Consider the following 18,371-nt stretch of genomic DNA (forward strand, 5'->3'; position numbering starts at 1 on the left):
TCCTGCCCAGTGAACGGCAGCAAAATAGGAACAGGAAGTGGCCGAAAGCACATACGGGAAGAGGAACACGATGCAAAACGCGCCATCCGGCCAGAAGGAAAACGTGAACGTGGGAAACCTCAAATTCGAAGAAATGAAAAGCTCGTGTCCAAGTTGCCACTTTGACGCGTTTAATGGGGTCACGGTCACGTGACCTTTACCAACGCACCTGGTGCTCGATGCCGTTACTGTTATTTTTTGGTAACGTTTCCACCCCAAAGGCAAAATGAAAAACAAAAAACCCCCCCCCCCCGAAGAGCATTGTCGGTGCGAGGTATTATTTACACGGAAAACAACAACAAGAAAAAAAGCTACGTGGTGATTTTAATCTTTTTCGGGAGCGGGACGGGGGAAAGAAACGAGAAAATAAATAAGACTAGAAATTCTTCTTTTGCGTCCACGGTTCACAGCAGGACACAAATCGACCACGTCGCCCCCGTGTGGCCAGAAGGAGCAAGTAGTCGGCGGTCGAGTGATATTATTGCCCAAAAAAAGGAAACAAAAAGGTACATGATTTGGACTCATTACATACTTCCCCGGTCTTGTTTTGTGTCTTACAAAAGGAGAGCCGTGGAAAGTCGCTACGCGGGAGATTGTACGGCCGGGCCGGCGGCTGGCGGCCCCTCATAGCTTCAGCTCGTTGGCCACCTTGGAGGCAATGTTCTTGAAGGCCATGGACGAGCCCGTTATCCTCTTGAAGCGCACGCCGTTGAGCGAGAGGCGCGGCAGCTTGCACACCTCCATCTCCCACTGGACCAGGTTCTCGGCCCGCCCGTCGCCGTGCACGCACAGCAGCAGGAAGCTCTCCTGCTGCTCGTAGTCGCAGTTGTTGGCGTCCAGCACTTTGCGGATCTCCCGCATGATGTCGGCCGGCTCCATGGAGCTGGTGGTCCTCATGCTCCACGTGAAGCGCAGCGAGCGCGGCTTGCCGTCCTTGCCCTCGCCCTTGGCCTCCCCGACGGGCACGTGCCGGCTGCGGACGCGCGTCGCGGAGCCGCGTCAAACGTGGCAGACGGGGGGGGAACAAACAAACAAACATTTTTTTAAAATGGAGAGACGTTGGTCGTGGCCTACAAAATAGTCATTGATGAAACTCTTAACCCCGCGCTCAAGATTATTTTGTCGCCCCAAAAAGCGATCTGATGCCGATTTGACAACGAGCGTGGCCACAAAACACCAATTTCGGATCAAAGTGTTAACTCGTGGCCACAAAATGCTCATTCGCGGCGAATAAATCCACGTGTCCCATCAAAAATTCTCATTTGTGATCCCAAAATACAAATTACGGGCGCTGAACGCAAACTTATTGTTACAAAATTGAGCCGAAGAATGTTTTGTGGCCACAAAAATGGATGCTCACAAACTGTCGACTTGCGGCCAAGACTATTTCCTGGGGACAAAATGAAAAATCTCATTTTGTCCGTTCAACCAGCTGACGACTTTTTGCTTTTTTTTGCATCATGTCGAGAATGAAAGGCAACCAAATGAAGAATCAACTCAAAATGGACCATGCTGTAGCAGGCATGAAAGGGGGGGTGGGGGGGGGGGTACGGGCAGGCGGTTGTTCGTCAGAAAGTGACACGGCAACATGCAGGAAGGGCAACAAAAGGGGAGGGGGTGGGGGGGGCGAAACGGCACCAACGTCATGCAGCCAACCAAACAAATGTATTCACAATTTTTTTTTAAATAAAAAAACTTGAGATTTGGGGGGGGGGGGGGGGACAGTATGGACGCCGTAGCCCCTTCCACGTTGGATTCATGCAAACTTGGCACATCAGGGACGGAACAAGCGAGCCGGCATTTAAGGGAGATGTTGGACGGCGACAATTGTTTGCAGCGCAACGTGGCGCTGTCGGGTATTAACATTTCACACAGCCGTCCCGGTTTTCACACGGCGGTCATGCAACCTGTTGCGATCTCAAGGCGGGAAAAAAATGTGTGGGTCAACCCCAACTTTGTTTTTGTACCACTTTGATGGGCGGCGTGAAAGGGGCCAACTTTGGCTTTGGTGTGCGAAAGCTACCGATAGATGTAGACAAAGATAGAATGGGGCGCTGCGACGATTTTCTTTTTTGGGGGGGGGGGGGGGTCATACCGCCGAATCGGGTCAAAATGTATTCGGCCTTATGAAAGGCCAAAATGAGCACGTCAAGTGCAGATGTGGGAACGCCATTTTCGCCTTCCGCGTTGCGTGTGACTGAGTGTGCGTGCGCGTGCCACTTGAAAAGGCGGAGCTTGGCCTGGTGAGTGACGTGGGTGTCAGAAGGAAAGCGTCATCCGCTCAAGTGCTTCAAATGCAGTCCAACGCTTTGGCGAGGCTGCGCGCGGCGAGCCAACAATAGCGCACCATCTTCATTTGAAGTCGGTCCGCCAAAGGGCTCGCCGCTTTTCAAAACAATCATCGCCCACGTTTTTTGTAATTTTTTATTTTTTGCGGGGGATAAAACGGCAACATTTTTCTCTGAAAGTGCAATCTTGTGGTCTGCCTGCAATTCACATCTTTGTTGTTGTAAACACGAAGGGACCAACACCGTTCTTTTGGTCTTTCCAAAAAAATCGCTTCAGCGAGTTTTTCCTCCCGGGGTCATCGTAGCAAATGATTTTTGCGCGGACCGCCGGGGTGCGCGGCAACATTTGTGGAAGTTTCGAGGCAGAGATTTTGTTGGGACTTTTTGGGGGAGAAAAGGATGAAGTGGCGCAGCCCTCGGTCCACACGGCGGCGTTCATATTTCACCTTTGCTGAGGTCCGGGGAAAAGCGTCGCAGCCGAGGCCGCGATTTCGCGCAAACTCCGCCAAAGAGAATCGGGCGCCGAGGCCCATCTGCGCATTTTTGACGAAACGGCGGCTGTGTGAAACCCGGCCCGGGGAATTCAAGTTTGGCATCGAATTTGCCAGGATGTTATTTGAGGTGACGGGGGGCCCCTTTCGCACGCGCGGCGGCGCGGCCGTTCCGCTCCTGATACGCCACTTTTCGATTGGCGGCCGGCGCCACTTGACGGGAAGGTTTTGGCCCGGTCCAGCTCACCTTGAGCCCTCCAGTCTCCCGTTTCTCTCAAACTCTGTGGAGACTCTGAGGGACGCGTGACAAGCCGAAGACCAGGAGGAGGAGGGGGAGGAAGAAGACAAGAACAAGAAGAGGATGTGGATCGTGAAGGCTCACTCACGTTCAACCGGCACAAAAAGACAAAAACAACAACAACAAAAAAGAAAAAAAAAAAAGTCCTTGCACGATGCCCCTTTTACACCGAGCTGGTAGCAGTGCTGGGGATGAAACGGAGCCCGCCCCCGCCCCCTGCACGATAAAAAAAGAGCCGCTTCTCTGGCTTGGCCAGCCGCGGTCTTCGGCTCCCCGCTAACTGCGACTTCCGGACAAACGATCGACCGCAAATGAGCACCAAAATAAAAAGCGCGCGCCAGATCGTTGACCACAAAGAGTGCGGCAACAGAATAATCTTCAGGCGCATCGATTTTTTTTTGGGATGCGATTTTCTGTATGACTTTTGTCATTTGACGTTCCGGCTGCTGTGAAAGCGCAGGACAAACGGGCGGCAATCGTATGGCGGCCTTCCTTTTGCACCAGAAGGAGAAGCGCGATGCCCATCGAGTGCGGCAAGCACGCCACATGAGCCGACAACGACGGAACTCCCACGTCCAAATGTTTGCGCTCCTAACAAGAAAACCACATCGTACGTGGGAGACGAAACAAAACGGCGGAGAAGGACTCGCTGGACTGCTGAATGCTCTCTCTCGTTTTTTGGCGCCCTCCGGTGGCCGTCCACTCAGAACTTGACGCTTGGCTCGTTTCCTGCCGTCAAGCAGGCCCGCTCGTGCTTTTTTTTTTTTTGGGGGGGGGGGGGTGTTTCGTTTGACGGTGCGGTCTACATCAAAAGGAGAAGGCACGCAAATGATCGTAGGGAAAATCGCGATTCATTTTGGCGTCATCTGGAGGGATTGTGAAACTAGCATGTAGCATGTAGCGCGCGCGCGCGCGTGCAGCCGGGCGGCGTGTTAGTGGCGTGCCAGCGGCGGTGCGACAGCGCAGGCAGTACTGGTCCTACCTTTTGGTAAACCTGAACGACATGTTTCTAAAACACAACCACACACACAAGGACGACAAAAGAGAGAGACAAGCGTCAAGCGTCGGACGTCGGCGGCCAGCGGCAAAAACAAGGAGGATGCGCGGTAGCCAAAAACAACTCCGACAAGAATTGATGGCGCACGACCGCGGCTGACCTGCCCGCTGCTTCGGAAGTGGTTTTGTCTCGCCGCCGCGTTGGGCTCGATGCGGGCCTTTTGCATCCGCCTTACGTTTTTGTTTTTTTGAATTAGATGTCGATGCACGGTATTCTGATTCAGATTCTGGTCGTACAATAAGGCGCAAAAAGTTGACATTCTCCTAAATGTCAACTTTTATAATCGCAAAAACGCCGACTTGTAAGGGGGCAAAATCCTCTTCGTTTTCGCAAGGTCCGTTGGAACGCCAAACCCTCCGTGGCGCAAATGAATGAGATGCCAATCATATAAAACATTCGAAAAATGAAAGAAGTCGAGCTGAAAGGCCGTCGAGTCCAGCGAGTCCCACCTGAGCGCTAACTAAGCTAAGCTAACCACGAAACGCCGTCAGCTTTCCTTTTTGCTCTTTTTTTCCGCGAGCAGGCAAGCGGGCGGGCGGGCGGGCAGGCGGCGGCCGGCGACCCGCTTAGTCCGTCGCGGCGCGCCGATTGGCTCGGGGGAGGCGGGGGGGTATGAGAACGCCAAAGCGGGCGCGGGCTCGCCTTACCTGCGCGTGAGCTTGGAGGTGAGCTTGGAGAAGAGGTTGCTGGTGGCGCGGCTGCGCGCCTGCGAGAGCGGCGAGGCGTCGTGCGAGAGGGTGGGCGAGGCGGGCGGACCGTTGTAGGTGGCGGTGCGGCGGTCGCGCAGCTGGCCGCCGTGGAAGGTGCTGCGGCTGGCCGTGCCGCGGGGGAAGCGCAGGCGCTCGGGCGTGGCCGCGTTGGCCACGCTGTGGGTGGACGCCACCGGGTTGCGCTGGCCGCCCGGGGACACCGTCACGCTGGGGGGGGGGGGGGGGGGACACACACACACACACACACACACGCGGGCGTAAGGTCAGACGGCATCCCAAAAGACACGAGCCAAATGAGCCTTTTGGTTGCTCATGCTCTTAAGAAAAGTTGTCACTTTCTATCCATTTCAAACGTGAGGAAAGAAAAACGGTCCAAGAGCAAGGCGGAGGAAGAATGAAGGAAAGATCAAGGGGGGGGGGGGGGGGGGAGAGAAGTAAGTCCAAAAAGAAAAATACCGGTCCAACACAAAACGTGTTCCAACACTTGAGGCCGCGTCATGTGGACGGGCGTTCCAGTGTCAATGCGATCCAAGCAGCCAATCAGAAGAGGGGGCGGGGCTTGATTTCTTTTCGACATTTCCGATGTTCAACACCAAAATCTGCGCCATCCTGAAAATAATCACGCTTTTTTTTTAATGACCTTGAGACTCATTCGAAGGCCCCTTTCAAATTTAAGTCAAATTACAATTGGCTGGCGTCAACGTTTTTTTTTCCCCCTGGGCTCAATTTTTCACCCCTCAAAAAAGGCTCAAGTCTCAACTTTCTCTGACAATTTTGTTAGATCATCAAGTTTGGTCTTTTTTTTTCTCTATCAAAATTCAAAAACACTCATAGAATTCACCCTTGCCAAATTACTTTTGTCTAAATTTGTCCGAAATGTTTTCTGGAGAATCCATTCTCATTTTTTGTTGACTTTCTCCCTCCAAATTCCATTTTGACGCATCGGCGCGGTGACGACGCGGTCGCTCGGAGCGGCTCGACGTGCGGGTTGGCGAGGGGGGGGGGGGCGAACGGTGGGCGCAGACACCAGGAGACTGACGCACGGGTGAGGGAGGGGCGGGAGGTCGCCCCCCCCCCCAGTCGTCTTACTTGGCCGAGCAGTAGTCCAGCGCGTAGTAGGAGTGCGGCAGCGTGGCCCAGCCCGTCTGGCAAGCGTACGAGCGGCCGAGCGCCGGCCGCCTCAGGGAGGGCGAGGCGCCGGCGGCGTGGGCCACGGAGCTCGTGCTGATCGCCCGCAACCCACCCACGCAAACCCCCCCCGACGACACGGGCAGAAATCAAACATGATCGTGAGAGGACAGCACAACGCGAGAAGACGGCGTAGAAAGAAAGACAATAGAAATTCCAACACATGATGGTGGGGTGGGGGGGGCGGGGGGGCCACAACGGCACTCTCACCTGTTCTCCTTCCCGTTGGGAATGACGGAGAGCCGGTCGGCGTTGTTGCGGTCGCCGCACACGTACGTGTTGCGGCGGGTCATCCCCGCCGACGCCGCGACGTTCTGCCGGGGAAAACGCGAGACACGAGAGCGAGGACGTCAACGACCTTCGGGAGTTGATTCGAGCGTGACCCATTTTTCATTTGGGTCAATCGTTCTCAATTCGGCGTCTCGAAGAGTCGCGTCGGCCGGAGCGTCCACTCACGGCCTGCGTGGCGGCGGCGCCGGCTTTCCTGCGATCGGGGATGTCGGCCTTGTTGGGGTTGTTGGCGTTGCCCAGCAGCGGGCTGGCGGGCGGCGCCGCGCCGCGGCTCCCCGGGGCTCCCGATTTGCGCAGCTGGACCCCGCCGTCGTCCTTCCCGTTGTCGACGGCGGCCGTCTGGCTGCGCTTGGGGTGGGCCGTGCCGGCGCTCGCGTTCTGGCCGACTGGAGAGGGAAAGGAGCACGCGCGGCTTTGAGAGATTTGGCAAAAAAATAAATAAAAAAAGAAAAAGGCTCGTCTTGAAGTCAGCCAACGATATTTGTTTGTTCAAGCGAGCGTCAAAACGATGGCGAAATCTCCACCATATCGACCGCGCTCATGTGCAGATTTTGCGCACGAGAGAGACGCGGCTTCAATGGGATGGCGTCAGAGCTCCACCTAGTGGACACGGTGGTGAGCGCGGGCAGCGTTTCCTGCCGCCTCAGGAGGTCGACCTGGATTTGAATTGGCAACAATCCAAAGGCATTGACGATCGCTTCCAAAGGCGCCCACGGCGGACGGCCGATCGAATGATCGGCGCGGCCTTATGCAAGACTTCTCCCAAGTGGCGGGTGGGGGAATTTGGAGCGCCGACCTTGCTCGCTGTAGCGTCGCTGCTTGTGGTTGGACGACACGCTGCGCTGGACTTTGAGGTGCGAGGGCGACTGGCCGTTGAGCTCGCTGTTGGGTCTGGGCTTGGCCAGCGACAGGTTGCTGCTGGACGCCGACTCGCCGGGTTCCGACTGGGGGGGGGGGGGGGCAATTGGAGGTCAAGAGGGGGCGGCCCGAGACGGACGGGGGCGGGGGCGCTTACCTCGGAGGCCTTCCTGCCCAGCAGCAGGTAGGTGGCGGTGATCTCGTCGTACTTCATCTTGGCCAGAGACTCCTGGATCTCGTCCAGGTTGTAGCCCATGCCCACCATCACGTCTGCGCAACAAATTGCAGCGGCTTTTGGGCTCCTTTGCACAAAACCATCAAAAGCCAACGGCGGGAGATAAGCTAGTCCGGCGCCTTGTAAAATTTGGATTTTTTTTTTTTTCAGAAATACTGACCACAGCAGGTTTATTGGATGATGATCACCCATGTAAAAAGGTTTAATTGTGGCATCCAGAAATGATGACAAAAAAATATTTTGTTTCAAACTACTACATGGGATGAATTCTGAAAGCTTTTCATTTTTTATGATTTGTACCACAACGAAAAATCTCGTGTGATTCACTGCTCTGATGAAAATAAAATGTCAAGAAAATTTGGAAATTTTTCAGGTCATCAAAATTGCAAAATTGACATTCACCAGCCAAACCGGTTATTTCCTGGAGCCCCTCAAAGACGGTCTACCGGCAGAGCCTTTCGTGACTAAGCGCCCAAAGTCGGTTTTAGACCAAATTTGGTCGCCGATCCACACACAAAAAAAAAAAAAAATAAATAAAAAAAAAGTCTGACTGGAAAAGAAACAGCAAGTCTGCTATTTTGCCGAAACTCAAACTTGTCTCGCCATTGGTTCGTTAGAGCAAATTCAGTCCCAGGAGGAGCGAGACATGCCTACCAGATTTCATGTTGCCATGTGAATCAAGACTCCACTGGCAAAAAAAAAAAACAAAAATTCACCCAATTTTCGTTTGGCTCGCCAAAATCTTGCCAGTTCCCATTTTGCAATATGACATTTGGTGGGCTTGTCTATCATGAGTAGACAACAAAAAAACGTTTTTTTTGTGGGTACCTATTCTCTTCTGATCAGTGATGTCCAGCTCGGGCTCGACGTAAGGCTTCAACTCGTCGTCTTCGAATCCGGCATTGATCCATCGATCCTTCATGATTTGCTGCATCAAACAAAGAGTCAAAATCGTTTTTTTTTAGATTTCGGCGGATGACATCCGATTCCAAATGGCAGTCGCCCCCGAGCACTTGAGGTCCACGTCGTTCGTTTTGGCGTCCCGCCGATGAGATCAATGTCTCGGGGAGAGATTTTTAATCAGCCGGCAGGACAACTAATGATCATCGATCCTGCTCGGACGCGGAGCGGACCGCGTTGTGGCCTGCTGCGCGACCCCCCCCCCCCCCCCGCCCCCCCACACGCCAGTCAGGGACCGCACGCGGGGCTCTTACATTTACCAGTGGGAGAGAAAAAAAAAATCATAATCTTGTTTTTCTCAAATCATCATTCAACCAAATCACATAAATGCCATAAATTTTTTGGAATATTTTGGTGCTTTTTTTGGTGTCATTTCTTCAACATGTACCGAATATCTGGGACACACACGCACCAAAATGCAGTCCAAAAAAAAAAAAAAGCAGACAGTCACAATACGGTACCGAGTCAATTTTGGAAAATGCAGCCAAACATACTTTGGAATGGACTTTTTTTTTTAAAAGGAGAAATATGGAAATTCAAGTGTTCAAAGTTTGTGTTATTGCACAAATGTATTTTTGCCAATCGCGGTACAACAGAAAATTGAACAAAATAACCCCCCCCCCCAATTTTTTTTTTATCCCAATAAAGTTCGATTTGGGATGAAAAGAAAAATCCTGACATATGGGGGAAGTGGGGGGGGGGGAAGGTTTTCATTTGATGAGTAGTGAAAGCAGCTTATCAGAACCCGTTTCTCAAACGTGACATTTTTCCTCATTGGATTCCGACTACGCGGACACACAACAAGACAAGACGCCGCCGCGGACATCGGGAAAGAATTGGGAGCTCGGGATCGGGACTCGGAGGGGGTAGCGGAAAGAAAGCGCGGCGACCTATTTGGGTCGCGGGGGCGTCCTCCCTCACCTCGAGAGTACCGCGTTTGGCCGCGTTGAGCACCAGGAAGCGCTTGAGGAGGTTCTCGCAGTCGGTGGACATGTAGAAGGGGATGCGGTACTTCCCTCGCAGGACGCGCTCGCGGAGCTCCTGCGGAGGTCGGCGGGGGGAAAGTCAGCGCCGTTTGTTGCCGCCGCCGCCCGCCTGCCCTCCGCCCGCCCGCGGCTCACCTTCAGGTTCTGCCCGTCGAAGGGCAGCGAGCCGCTGACGAGCGTGTAGAGGATGACGCCCAGGCTCCAGACGTCCACCTCGGGCCCGTCGTATTTTTTGCCCTGGAAGAGTTCGGGCGCGGCGTACGGCGGCGAGCCGCAGAAAGTGTCCAGCTTGTTGCCCAGCGTGAACTCGTTGCTGAAGCCGAAGTCGGCGATCTTGATGTTCATGTCGGCGTCCAGCAGCAGGTTCTCCGCCTGGAGACGACAAACGGAGGGAAGGACGCTTTTTGAGGGTGGGGGGGGGTCACAAAATTCTCGTCTACCAGCGCGCCGCATCATCCGAGGGGCTGTTGCTAATATTTTGCCCCTCCGTAAAAGGCAAAACTTCACTCGGACATTTTGCGACCAACGGAGACATTTTGCTCATTTTAGCCCGCTGATGAGGATCGGGATTTGCGGATGGTTCCTGGCACAACCCCCCCGCCCCAAAAAAAAAACCTGGTTCCTCAACTTTTGGGCTACGTGTGCTCACCTTGAGGTCTCGGTGGACGATGTGCTTCTGGTGGCAGTACTGCACCGCCGACACAATCTGCAACGGGAACAAAATGAGCCCTTCGCAGTCGTGCGGTCGTTTAAAAATCAACAGCGTCTCCTCAGAGGTCGATTTCAGCGGCGCCCCGCCTGCCGTCAGCAGAGGTGCCCAAAGCGGGAACACTTGGAGGCGGCCGGTACCTGTCGAAATTTAGCTCTGGCTTCTTTTTCCTTCATCCTTCCATGCGCCACCAGGTAGTCAAAGACCTCCCCTACAAGCGGCAGCACACAGGAAACGCAGATGAGGACAAGATGGCGGCGGCGTGCGTTTGCCGCGCGGGGGGGCCTCCTCCCCACCGAAGGGCACAAGCTGCGGCCGGCAAACATCAGCCAACGGACTTCAGAAATACATTCAGAATAATGGATAATTATTTTTAATAATTATAAATAATGCTTTTACTTTGATAAGAGTCCACGTTACAGACCAAAACGGCGAAGTGGATCATCATCAATTTATGTTTGTGCAGTTTTGGCACAAGAGAAGGATTTTTTTTTTTAATGTTTTGATCCAATTCATCCATGAATCCAATAAATAGACAGATTCATCTCTGAAAATAATTGCCAGTGAGGGCCCCATTCTAAAGCCACGTCACGAGCCGCTGAAGGGTGTGCACACTTATGCAACTTCATTACCCCTTTGTTTTTAGTCACAAAAACCTGTTCCAAGGAGCTCCAAGGGCGAAGAAAAAACACAACTTGGGCGCGGCGAGCGACCGGGGGGGGGGGATGCGCAGACCAGTCGACTCGTCCGAAGGGGGTAATGGTCTCATTTCAATGCCGCGGAGGAGCCGGCGTCCCAAGTCCAAAGGGAGCCAACGCTCCTATTGACTTGACGTCCGAGTAACGCGATCAGAGCGGGACGTCGCCTCGGGAGATAATCGCATTGGCTGCGACCTCCCCCCCCCCCCCCCCCGCCAATCGATGGGGGCGAGCGTGCGGGCGCATGCGACGAGCGAAGCATTCTGAAGAGCGACGCTCGCAAAAGACTTTGACGGGACTTGCGAGTGACTCGGCGCTCACCTCCGCTGGCGTACTCCATGACCAGGTAGAGCGTCCTCTCCGTCTCGATCACCTCAAACAGCTTGACTGCCGGGACGCACAACCACAAGGCACATCGCTTGAGTGCGCGCGCGCGGACATGAACGGGCGGGAGAGCGGCGACGAATAGACGCCGGGGTGGACACGGAAGACGAGCGAGGAGAGAATGTACGGCTCCAAAATGAAACTCATTCGCTCCCTAAATACAATATTGACGCCCCCCGCTGAACACAATCTATTCAATTAAAAAAATAAAAATAAATAGAAGAAACTGTTTGAAATAAATACGCGTTAACATTCTTCTTCCGTTTTGATCCGTCTTTGTAAATCGCGGCGTCCCATCGCCGGTGAGCTATTTTTAGAACAGAGCGGTGGGCGACTCGTGTTGCTCTCGGTGGCTAACGAATGCCGGCTGGCACCATATTTTGATTTTTTTTCCCTTCTTTTTTCCATTTTTGGAGTGTCTCGCATCCTCCCTCCTTGCTGCGTAACTGCTCGCAGAGAAAAAAAAAAAAAAAAAGTTGGAGACAACCGATTTGAAAGACGCGGCATGTTTACTCGCATATGCCAGCAGCCAATGACATTGTGCTCTGCCTCGATGCCCCGCCTCCCCCCCCAAAAAAGCTGCCATTTTTTTTTGTTTTTTTGTTTATGAATGGTCCAATTAATTAGATATTGGAATTTTACTCTGCCAAATATCAGAATCCTCCTCAAACCAAGCGAGCCTAATGATCATCGCGCTGCTCGTGACGACACAGCACGTTACGGTGTCACTTCTCGCCGTATTTTCTGTCTTTTTTAGTACAAAAACATGGAGGAGGAGTGGGAAAAGCGGACAGGCGTGCGCGTCAGAGGCGCCCTCACCAATGTTGGGATGATTCAAGATCTTCATTATTCGGACTTCCCTGAAGAGCTGAAAAGCAAAAGACAAAGTGAGCGGCATGAAGTCAAGGCAAGCATTCAATAAAAATCAAAAACAAGTTGACAATTGAGTCCGGGTTTTTTGGGGGGTTTTTGGTGCACAAAAAACCAACTTGTATGGTCTAGATATGTATGGGATCCAGGACGCAAGACCTCCTCCACAACAAAGCCCCCCCCCTTTCCCCCCCCCCACACCACCGGAGGTTGCTCTTCACCCGGGAGGACCCGTTCGACAGCGCCAATCAAAGTCAGCTCGCCGCCGGCGTGCGAGAGGGAACGGAGGGAAGCGGCAGCCGGGGTTTCAAATTTTCGCCCGGGTGTCGAGAAGCGACATTCGGGGAGACGGACGGACGGGTGATAAGACAACGGCCGCCGCGCCCGGACGGGACATCCTGCAATTGTTGTGCGCACAAAACGGGGAAGTCGTCAGTCATGCGCGGCCGAGGGCTGGCCGACTGCTTACGGTCAAAGTTTGATTGAGATCGAAACGACTCATTGATTTCAAAATCGACTCTTTTTTTAACTACCTAAACTATCTTAGGTTTAAGGTTCCTTTTTTTTTCCAGACCATGTTTTTTTTTTGGGGGGGGGGGGGGGGGACTTTTTGCCAGGCTCACAGATTGGGCTGCCGCTTCAAACCTTAAAACTAATTTCACCAAAAGTGGACACGATGAGCGCGATGGTGCTAACCTAAGCTAACGACTCCAAACTAGCGCCGGCTCACGCCCATTCATCCGTGCATGTTGAATTTGTTTCGTCGGGCGCAGAAAGGACCTCGCGAGTGAATCCGATCGGAAATGGCCGCCTCGCGCGCTTTCATTCTGCTTTGAACCGCCAACAAGCGTCGCCCTTCTCTCTCTCTTTGTCATATTTATTGAAATCCGACGTTATTTTCACCAGGCGTGGCGCTTTCTGAGCTAAACTGGCACCTGGGGGATTGGATTTGGTGGCGTGTCCTGTGCAAATGTTACCCCCCCCCCCAAAAAAAAAGAAGTCTTTTTCGCGGCTTTTTCTCGTGTACAGACGCCAAATGAGCGGGATGAAGTCAGGCCGCAATTTTCAGGGTGCGCAGCAGATGTGAACAAAAGGTCCGATCCCGGGGGATTAGCGTGCGGGCGGCTTCAATCTGCGGTGACGCCGCTCTCCCTCTCTCAAACTCTCTCGGGGATTTGTCAACTCTTCATCGGGCCGACGCGCCGCGATGAGGAGGCCGCAACTCGCGCTTTTTATAGCCGCGCGCGAGAGCCATTTCACCGTTTCGAGTCTTTCAAGACGGCGCCGACTTCCTAAAATAAACGTGGGAGCAAAATCAAGCGTCCCGGCGTTTTGTGTGGATGTCGTGCGCTCCGCTGCCATGCTTGCTTGCAGTCTTTTTTTTTTTTTTTTTGGGGGGGGGGGGGGGGGGGGGCTCTGTGACACACAAACGGTTCCAAATCAATGGCGCTTTGGAAAAACTGATGGAAAACCACCGGCGGGCCGGCCGAGGGGAAAGCGGGGCCAGCGGAAGGGGGAGGGGCCGCGGCACGGCGCCGTCACCGGTAGCGAGGGGGGGGGGGGGGCGCCGAGGCGGACGCGAGGTGACAGGACATCGGACGTGATCATCGCCGTGACCGCCGCAAAGTGAAGGCAAATAACGACATTCATCGCAGCCGCGTTCTTCCGAAACGAAGGCCCCCCTCCCTCTCGCCGTCGGCTCGCTCTTACCTTCTGAAGACTGTTGGGGTTGAGCTGCGTCTTGTCGATGATTTTAATGGCCACCTGCAGCGCAGAAAGCAACAGGAAGCGAAAGAAATTCACGTGTGGAAAGACAAAAAAAGAAAACAAAACGGCGGCGACACCCCGAGGCGGCCGCAGTCACGTTTCACGACAAGAAGGGTGACGATCGCGACGAGGCGGTCGTGGGGGGGGGGGGACAACCTCCATTCCACGGACGTCGGATGAGGCCAAAGAAGGCCGCGGGAGGGTTTGCGCTTACCTCTCTGCCGGTGAGGATGTGACGAGCCAACTTGACCTTGGCGAAGTTGCCCTTGCCGATGGTCTTGAGCAGGCGGTAGTTGCCCACGTGCGGCTGCTGCGGCTCTTCGGAGCTGCGCGAGCGCAACCCCGAGCGGGACGAGCGCGAGCCGCCGCCGCCGACGACTTCCTGTCGGCCATTGCCGTGAGAGGACGTGTGCTGCGGGGGAGGGAGCCAAAGCGTCCGCCGTTACTCCACAACGCCGGCAAAACGGGATGATCGTGACGATTATTTCCGCGACAGCCGGTGCAAGTTAACGACGGCAAGAAGGAGTTCCCGAACCACAGAGGGACATCGGAGCTTAGGGATGCTTTTATTTTGAAGTAGTTAGGCCGGCAGCGTGTCGCGACGTAGCGGCCGACTTGACTCGTTTCCCAGCCCGCGTTTGGGGCGTCGGTAATTGCCATTGCCTCGTCTCGAAATAACGTTTGAATGGGAGTCGCGATTGAAAAATCAATCAATGGATAAAACTTCATTACGCCGCGCGAGCCGCGCTCAAGTTAACCGAAAACCACACTTGTCGTTTTCGCCGCAAAAACGGCTAATGCGCTTCTTGACGCCGCGTCGTCTCATTGACCAAAATTTGCGGGGAGAGATTTCTGCGACGGAGGCGTCACGAGAGCGAACCCAAAGTCGCCAACACAAACGGGTGAGCGGGCGCGAGAATTGGGAGCGTCGTCGTGGAAGTCAATCCGATTCGTGCGCTTGCGTGCCCGAGTGGTCGCGTGACCGTGGCTGCTGGCGGCAGTTCTCACCACACATTGATTTTTTTTTGGGGGCACAAAGTAAAAACCGGATGGAGGTCAGTCCGTGCGGAAACGTGACCCCACCACACGGAACTTTGAGGAGCGCCGAGAGCCCTGGAGAGTCTTTGGCTCTGCAAGTGCTGAACGTGTCGGTTACTAAATAACCAATTAAAACACAAACATCGTTTTAGGCGACATTTCAGTCTGGCCGGCATCTTTTTTTTTTTTTTTTCCACTCACGAGGCTGCAGCGCCTCCTTGGCGCCGTCATGTCGCCGAACGCCCGACCATGACCCGACGGCCACGACCGCCGCCGACTTCTTCGACTCTGCTCTCAACTTCCCCACAGATAAATAGTGCAGGCCAGGCCAGGAAGGAGAGAGGGAGGAAGGAGGGGGTGGTTGGGGGGGTCCTAATTATCTGTCTGCATCAAGCCAGAGACAGGCTGCCAACTGTGGCGGTAAAGTGACCTTTCAGAACAAAAGTATGACTTCGATTGGTCGTCATCTTGGAAAGATTTTCTTTTTTTCCTCCAGGGCAGCCAGTGTTTTGTTGTGTCTTTGTGAGGAAGATCGGCCCCCGCTCGCCCCCCCCCCATCTCATGCCTCTAATTGAATTGTCTAATTATTGTTTCTGAACGCATCACGGCCGGAATCAAACTGGCCAATCACAGACTGCGGGGACAGAAGGCGGCGTAACCGAGGGGATGCCTTTAGGGTTGTCGCAATCCAGTACTTTTTTTAAAAGTTAAGAATCAATTACATTGTGCAACAGCTAAAGTACAGAAATGCTCTCTCTTGTGGGCAAGGAGAGCTTTCCGTTTAGCAGGGACACTTCCTGTCATTCCCGTTGAAAGTTCCCGATTGAGAAATAATGGGGGGGGGTGTAAATGTCTTGCACAAAGGAAAAAGACGCGTCGCAGACGTACGGCGCACCTTCCTCTGCAGCGTCGCGCAATTATGAACCGCGCAATTATGGAATCAGCAACTATAACCACTTATAACTAACAGCATAATTGCTTCCGTTATTTTTCACTTACTGCCAAAAGACATTTTAAAAAATAAATAGCACCGTGTTTTTTTTTTTTGTTTTGTTTTGCCTTCACGTCCGCATAGAGCATCGATCAAAATGTAATCAAGGCCCAAAATGCTCAAAAATGATTGAAGTCATTCTGCTATTATGAGGCTAACGCCTGACACGTTTTCTTGAAGCAGTAAGCAGTTTAACACCCAAAGGTAGCGGAACCTTTTCAGAGTCCAACAGAACCATCAGCTGTGATCAATTTAAACAGAAGCCTTTGCGCACCACAGGAACGCTATCCTGAAACGATGGCGTTTCGGAGGGCCATTGCACATTCGGATGCAGGAACTATTGGCTAAATTTAGCCGCACGTCACTTACCAGGAGCCAAAAAGTGAGATAGCACCTGGACTTTAAAGCAGCTCCAGAAATGACATCTAGACCAAAAATGTACCCTGGGATTTAAGGTGGCTTCTGCAGCACTTCCGATTGGAAACTTGACTTATCAGGAACTACAAATGGCACGGACTCAAAAGCTCCTGGAACTTCATTTCTGGCTCATCTTGTTATTTAAGTGGTCATGCGTCAGATTCCACACGTGGTTCAGAAAAGATACCGCTTCATTTGTTTGCCAATATTGTTGCATACCTTCATCACCAGTGCCAGGATTTAAAACACTTGTGTGTAAATTGTTAATACCTGTTCACTTAATGCTCAAAACCATTGATATCATCAAAAAATAACACTGTAATTGAAAGAAAATGTATTCTTAAAATAAATACACAGCGGTTTATTCTGACAAGCCGAGTCGGAAGTGCGTGCGAAGACGTGTCGCGCTTGTTTTGAGCAGTGAGTCGGGCAGGGTGCTTTCTGTTGGTCACAAGTGGGCTCGATTCAGACGTTCGTCTTCCGAATCCGACTGGTCGAGGACCCTGATTGACAGACCACGTAGCCAATCGGAAGCCAGAACACAATCTCCTCTCTCTCCTGCCAAGCCAACAGTCAAAGTAGTGTCTTGTAGTTTTGTTCGGCTGGGGCCTAAAGTGCTCCCAACGCATCCCAAATAAGCAACGAGCGCTCCAAAACTTGACACCGGCATACCGCCAGGATAACTGTGACAACCCCCGCCCACCACCCCCCAAAAAACACGCAAAGAGTTCACACCGAACAGGAATGGGGGGGGGGGGGCACTTTGGGCAGGCCGAAGAGGAAGCCGATTTGTTTACGAAATGTGTGCGAAAGAACAATACGTGAAGATTCCGTCCGATAAACGCAATCAAATAGGTGCAAAGAGAGTCCCCGCATCACAAACGGCTACTCACACTCTCGGTGGCCTTCTCGTTGACGGTGGGCAAAGGGCTTTTGGTGGACATGATGTTTCAAGCGACGGCAAGCAGCCCGCGATCCGGTGACACCTCGTTCGATCCCGCGGCGGCGGAAGAGGGCCACAGTCGCATGGATCTCCGACCGAGTGGTGAAGCAACACTTTGGAGTTGCTCGCAAGGGGCAAAAAAAAAAAAGCAAAACGCTCGTTATACCAGTCGTCCCGGGGCCCGTCGGGGCGAAGTGAACTCGGACAACGTTGACGGAGGCGCTGCTCGGTCACCACTTCCAAAAAAAAAAAAAAAAAAAGCAGCCCAAAAAACGCCCCGGTTTTTTTTCCGCTCTCAAGTCAGCCTAGCAGCGACGAGTCATGTCCTCCAATGCCAGGCGGCGGCGGTATGTCGTCGGGCGGGCAGGATTCAAACGGGTTCAACGGTATAAATCCTCGCCGTCGGCTCGGTTTGGTCCATGGCGGGCCGCCCAAAGTGGACGAGGAGCTCGATGGGATGATTTAGGTGCGACCAAAATGGCTACGAGTGCTCGGCGGCTGGGCTGGATTACGAGGCGTTTAAGGACCTCGCCCGGGCTCCGACAAAGCAGTTTTCGTAAACACCATATTTAACACTAAAACCAATAAAAACTCAACTAAAACGAAGCATTTTCACAACAGTACAACCTAACAGTCTTGACTCTAAAAAATAATTGAAACTGAATGTCAAAATGAAATAAAAACTAACCGCAATGAAAAATGGCCAACAATTATAACCCTTGTCCTGACCCCTTCAAATCATTCCAACGTGAATTCCCCACCCGATTCGTTTCGGGAACTTTTTCAATTCCCCAAAGTTTCCATATCAAATAAAGTAAAAACAGTGAGATTTTAAAAACTGGATTAGGCATAAATATTTGGGTATTCGACCGGTAGCAGTCACCATGGTAGCCTATTTCCGACGGCACCTGAATGGAGCATCGCTGTGAACCAGCTGAACGGGAGGGGCGGAGAAGGTCCTCAAGCGGAAGTCAGCAAACTGGCTGACCTTCTGGCTCCCGCTCGCCTGTCAAACTCCTGCGCTCTGTCAACGCTTAACTCAAGCTTCCAACCACAAGTGTGTGTTATTTTACATGCGGGATCAGTACAGACGAGCACAGGGTGTCGAAGGCCCGGAGATAAACTAATGTTCACACAGTACAATAGTGTCGTG

At 53.0% G+C, this 18,371-nt stretch overlaps 1 protein-coding gene across 7 annotated transcripts; it reads right to left on the bottom strand.

Moving 5' to 3' along the window:
• Positions 1–346: 346 nt before the first annotated feature.
• Positions 347–17,721, bottom strand: mark3a (MAP/microtubule affinity-regulating kinase 3a). 7 transcript variants are annotated; one of them, XM_086127769.1, is made up of 19 exons: positions 17,169–17,721; positions 14,044–14,241; positions 13,773–13,826; positions 12,012–12,060; positions 11,130–11,195; positions 10,251–10,321; positions 10,051–10,107; positions 9,537–9,773; positions 9,337–9,456; positions 8,284–8,383; positions 7,378–7,490; positions 7,159–7,306; positions 6,528–6,748; positions 6,282–6,385; positions 5,973–6,107; positions 4,821–5,090; positions 4,099–4,125; positions 3,066–3,110; positions 347–1,012 (listed from the first exon to the last, which is right to left on the bottom strand). In XM_086127769.1, the coding sequence occupies exons 1-19, from the start codon at positions 17,217–17,219 to the stop codon at positions 664–666; spliced, it is 2,415 nt and encodes an 804-aa protein (XP_085983895.1). In that variant the 5' UTR covers positions 17,220–17,721; the 3' UTR covers positions 347–663. The 7 variants fall into 7 exon arrangements, with proteins under 7 accessions (XP_085983895.1, XP_085983900.1, XP_085983897.1 ...); XM_086127774.1 differs by lacking the exon at positions 5,973–6,107; XM_086127771.1 differs by lacking the exon at positions 4,099–4,125.
• Positions 17,722–18,371: the final 650 nt, after the last annotated feature.

Source organism: Hippocampus guttulatus, chromosome 13 (assembly GCF_054856545.1).
Source record: "Hippocampus guttulatus isolate MCC_2025c chromosome 13, RoL_Hgut_1.0, whole genome shotgun sequence".
Taxonomy (NCBI): Eukaryota; Metazoa; Chordata; class Actinopteri; order Syngnathiformes; family Syngnathidae; genus Hippocampus; species Hippocampus guttulatus.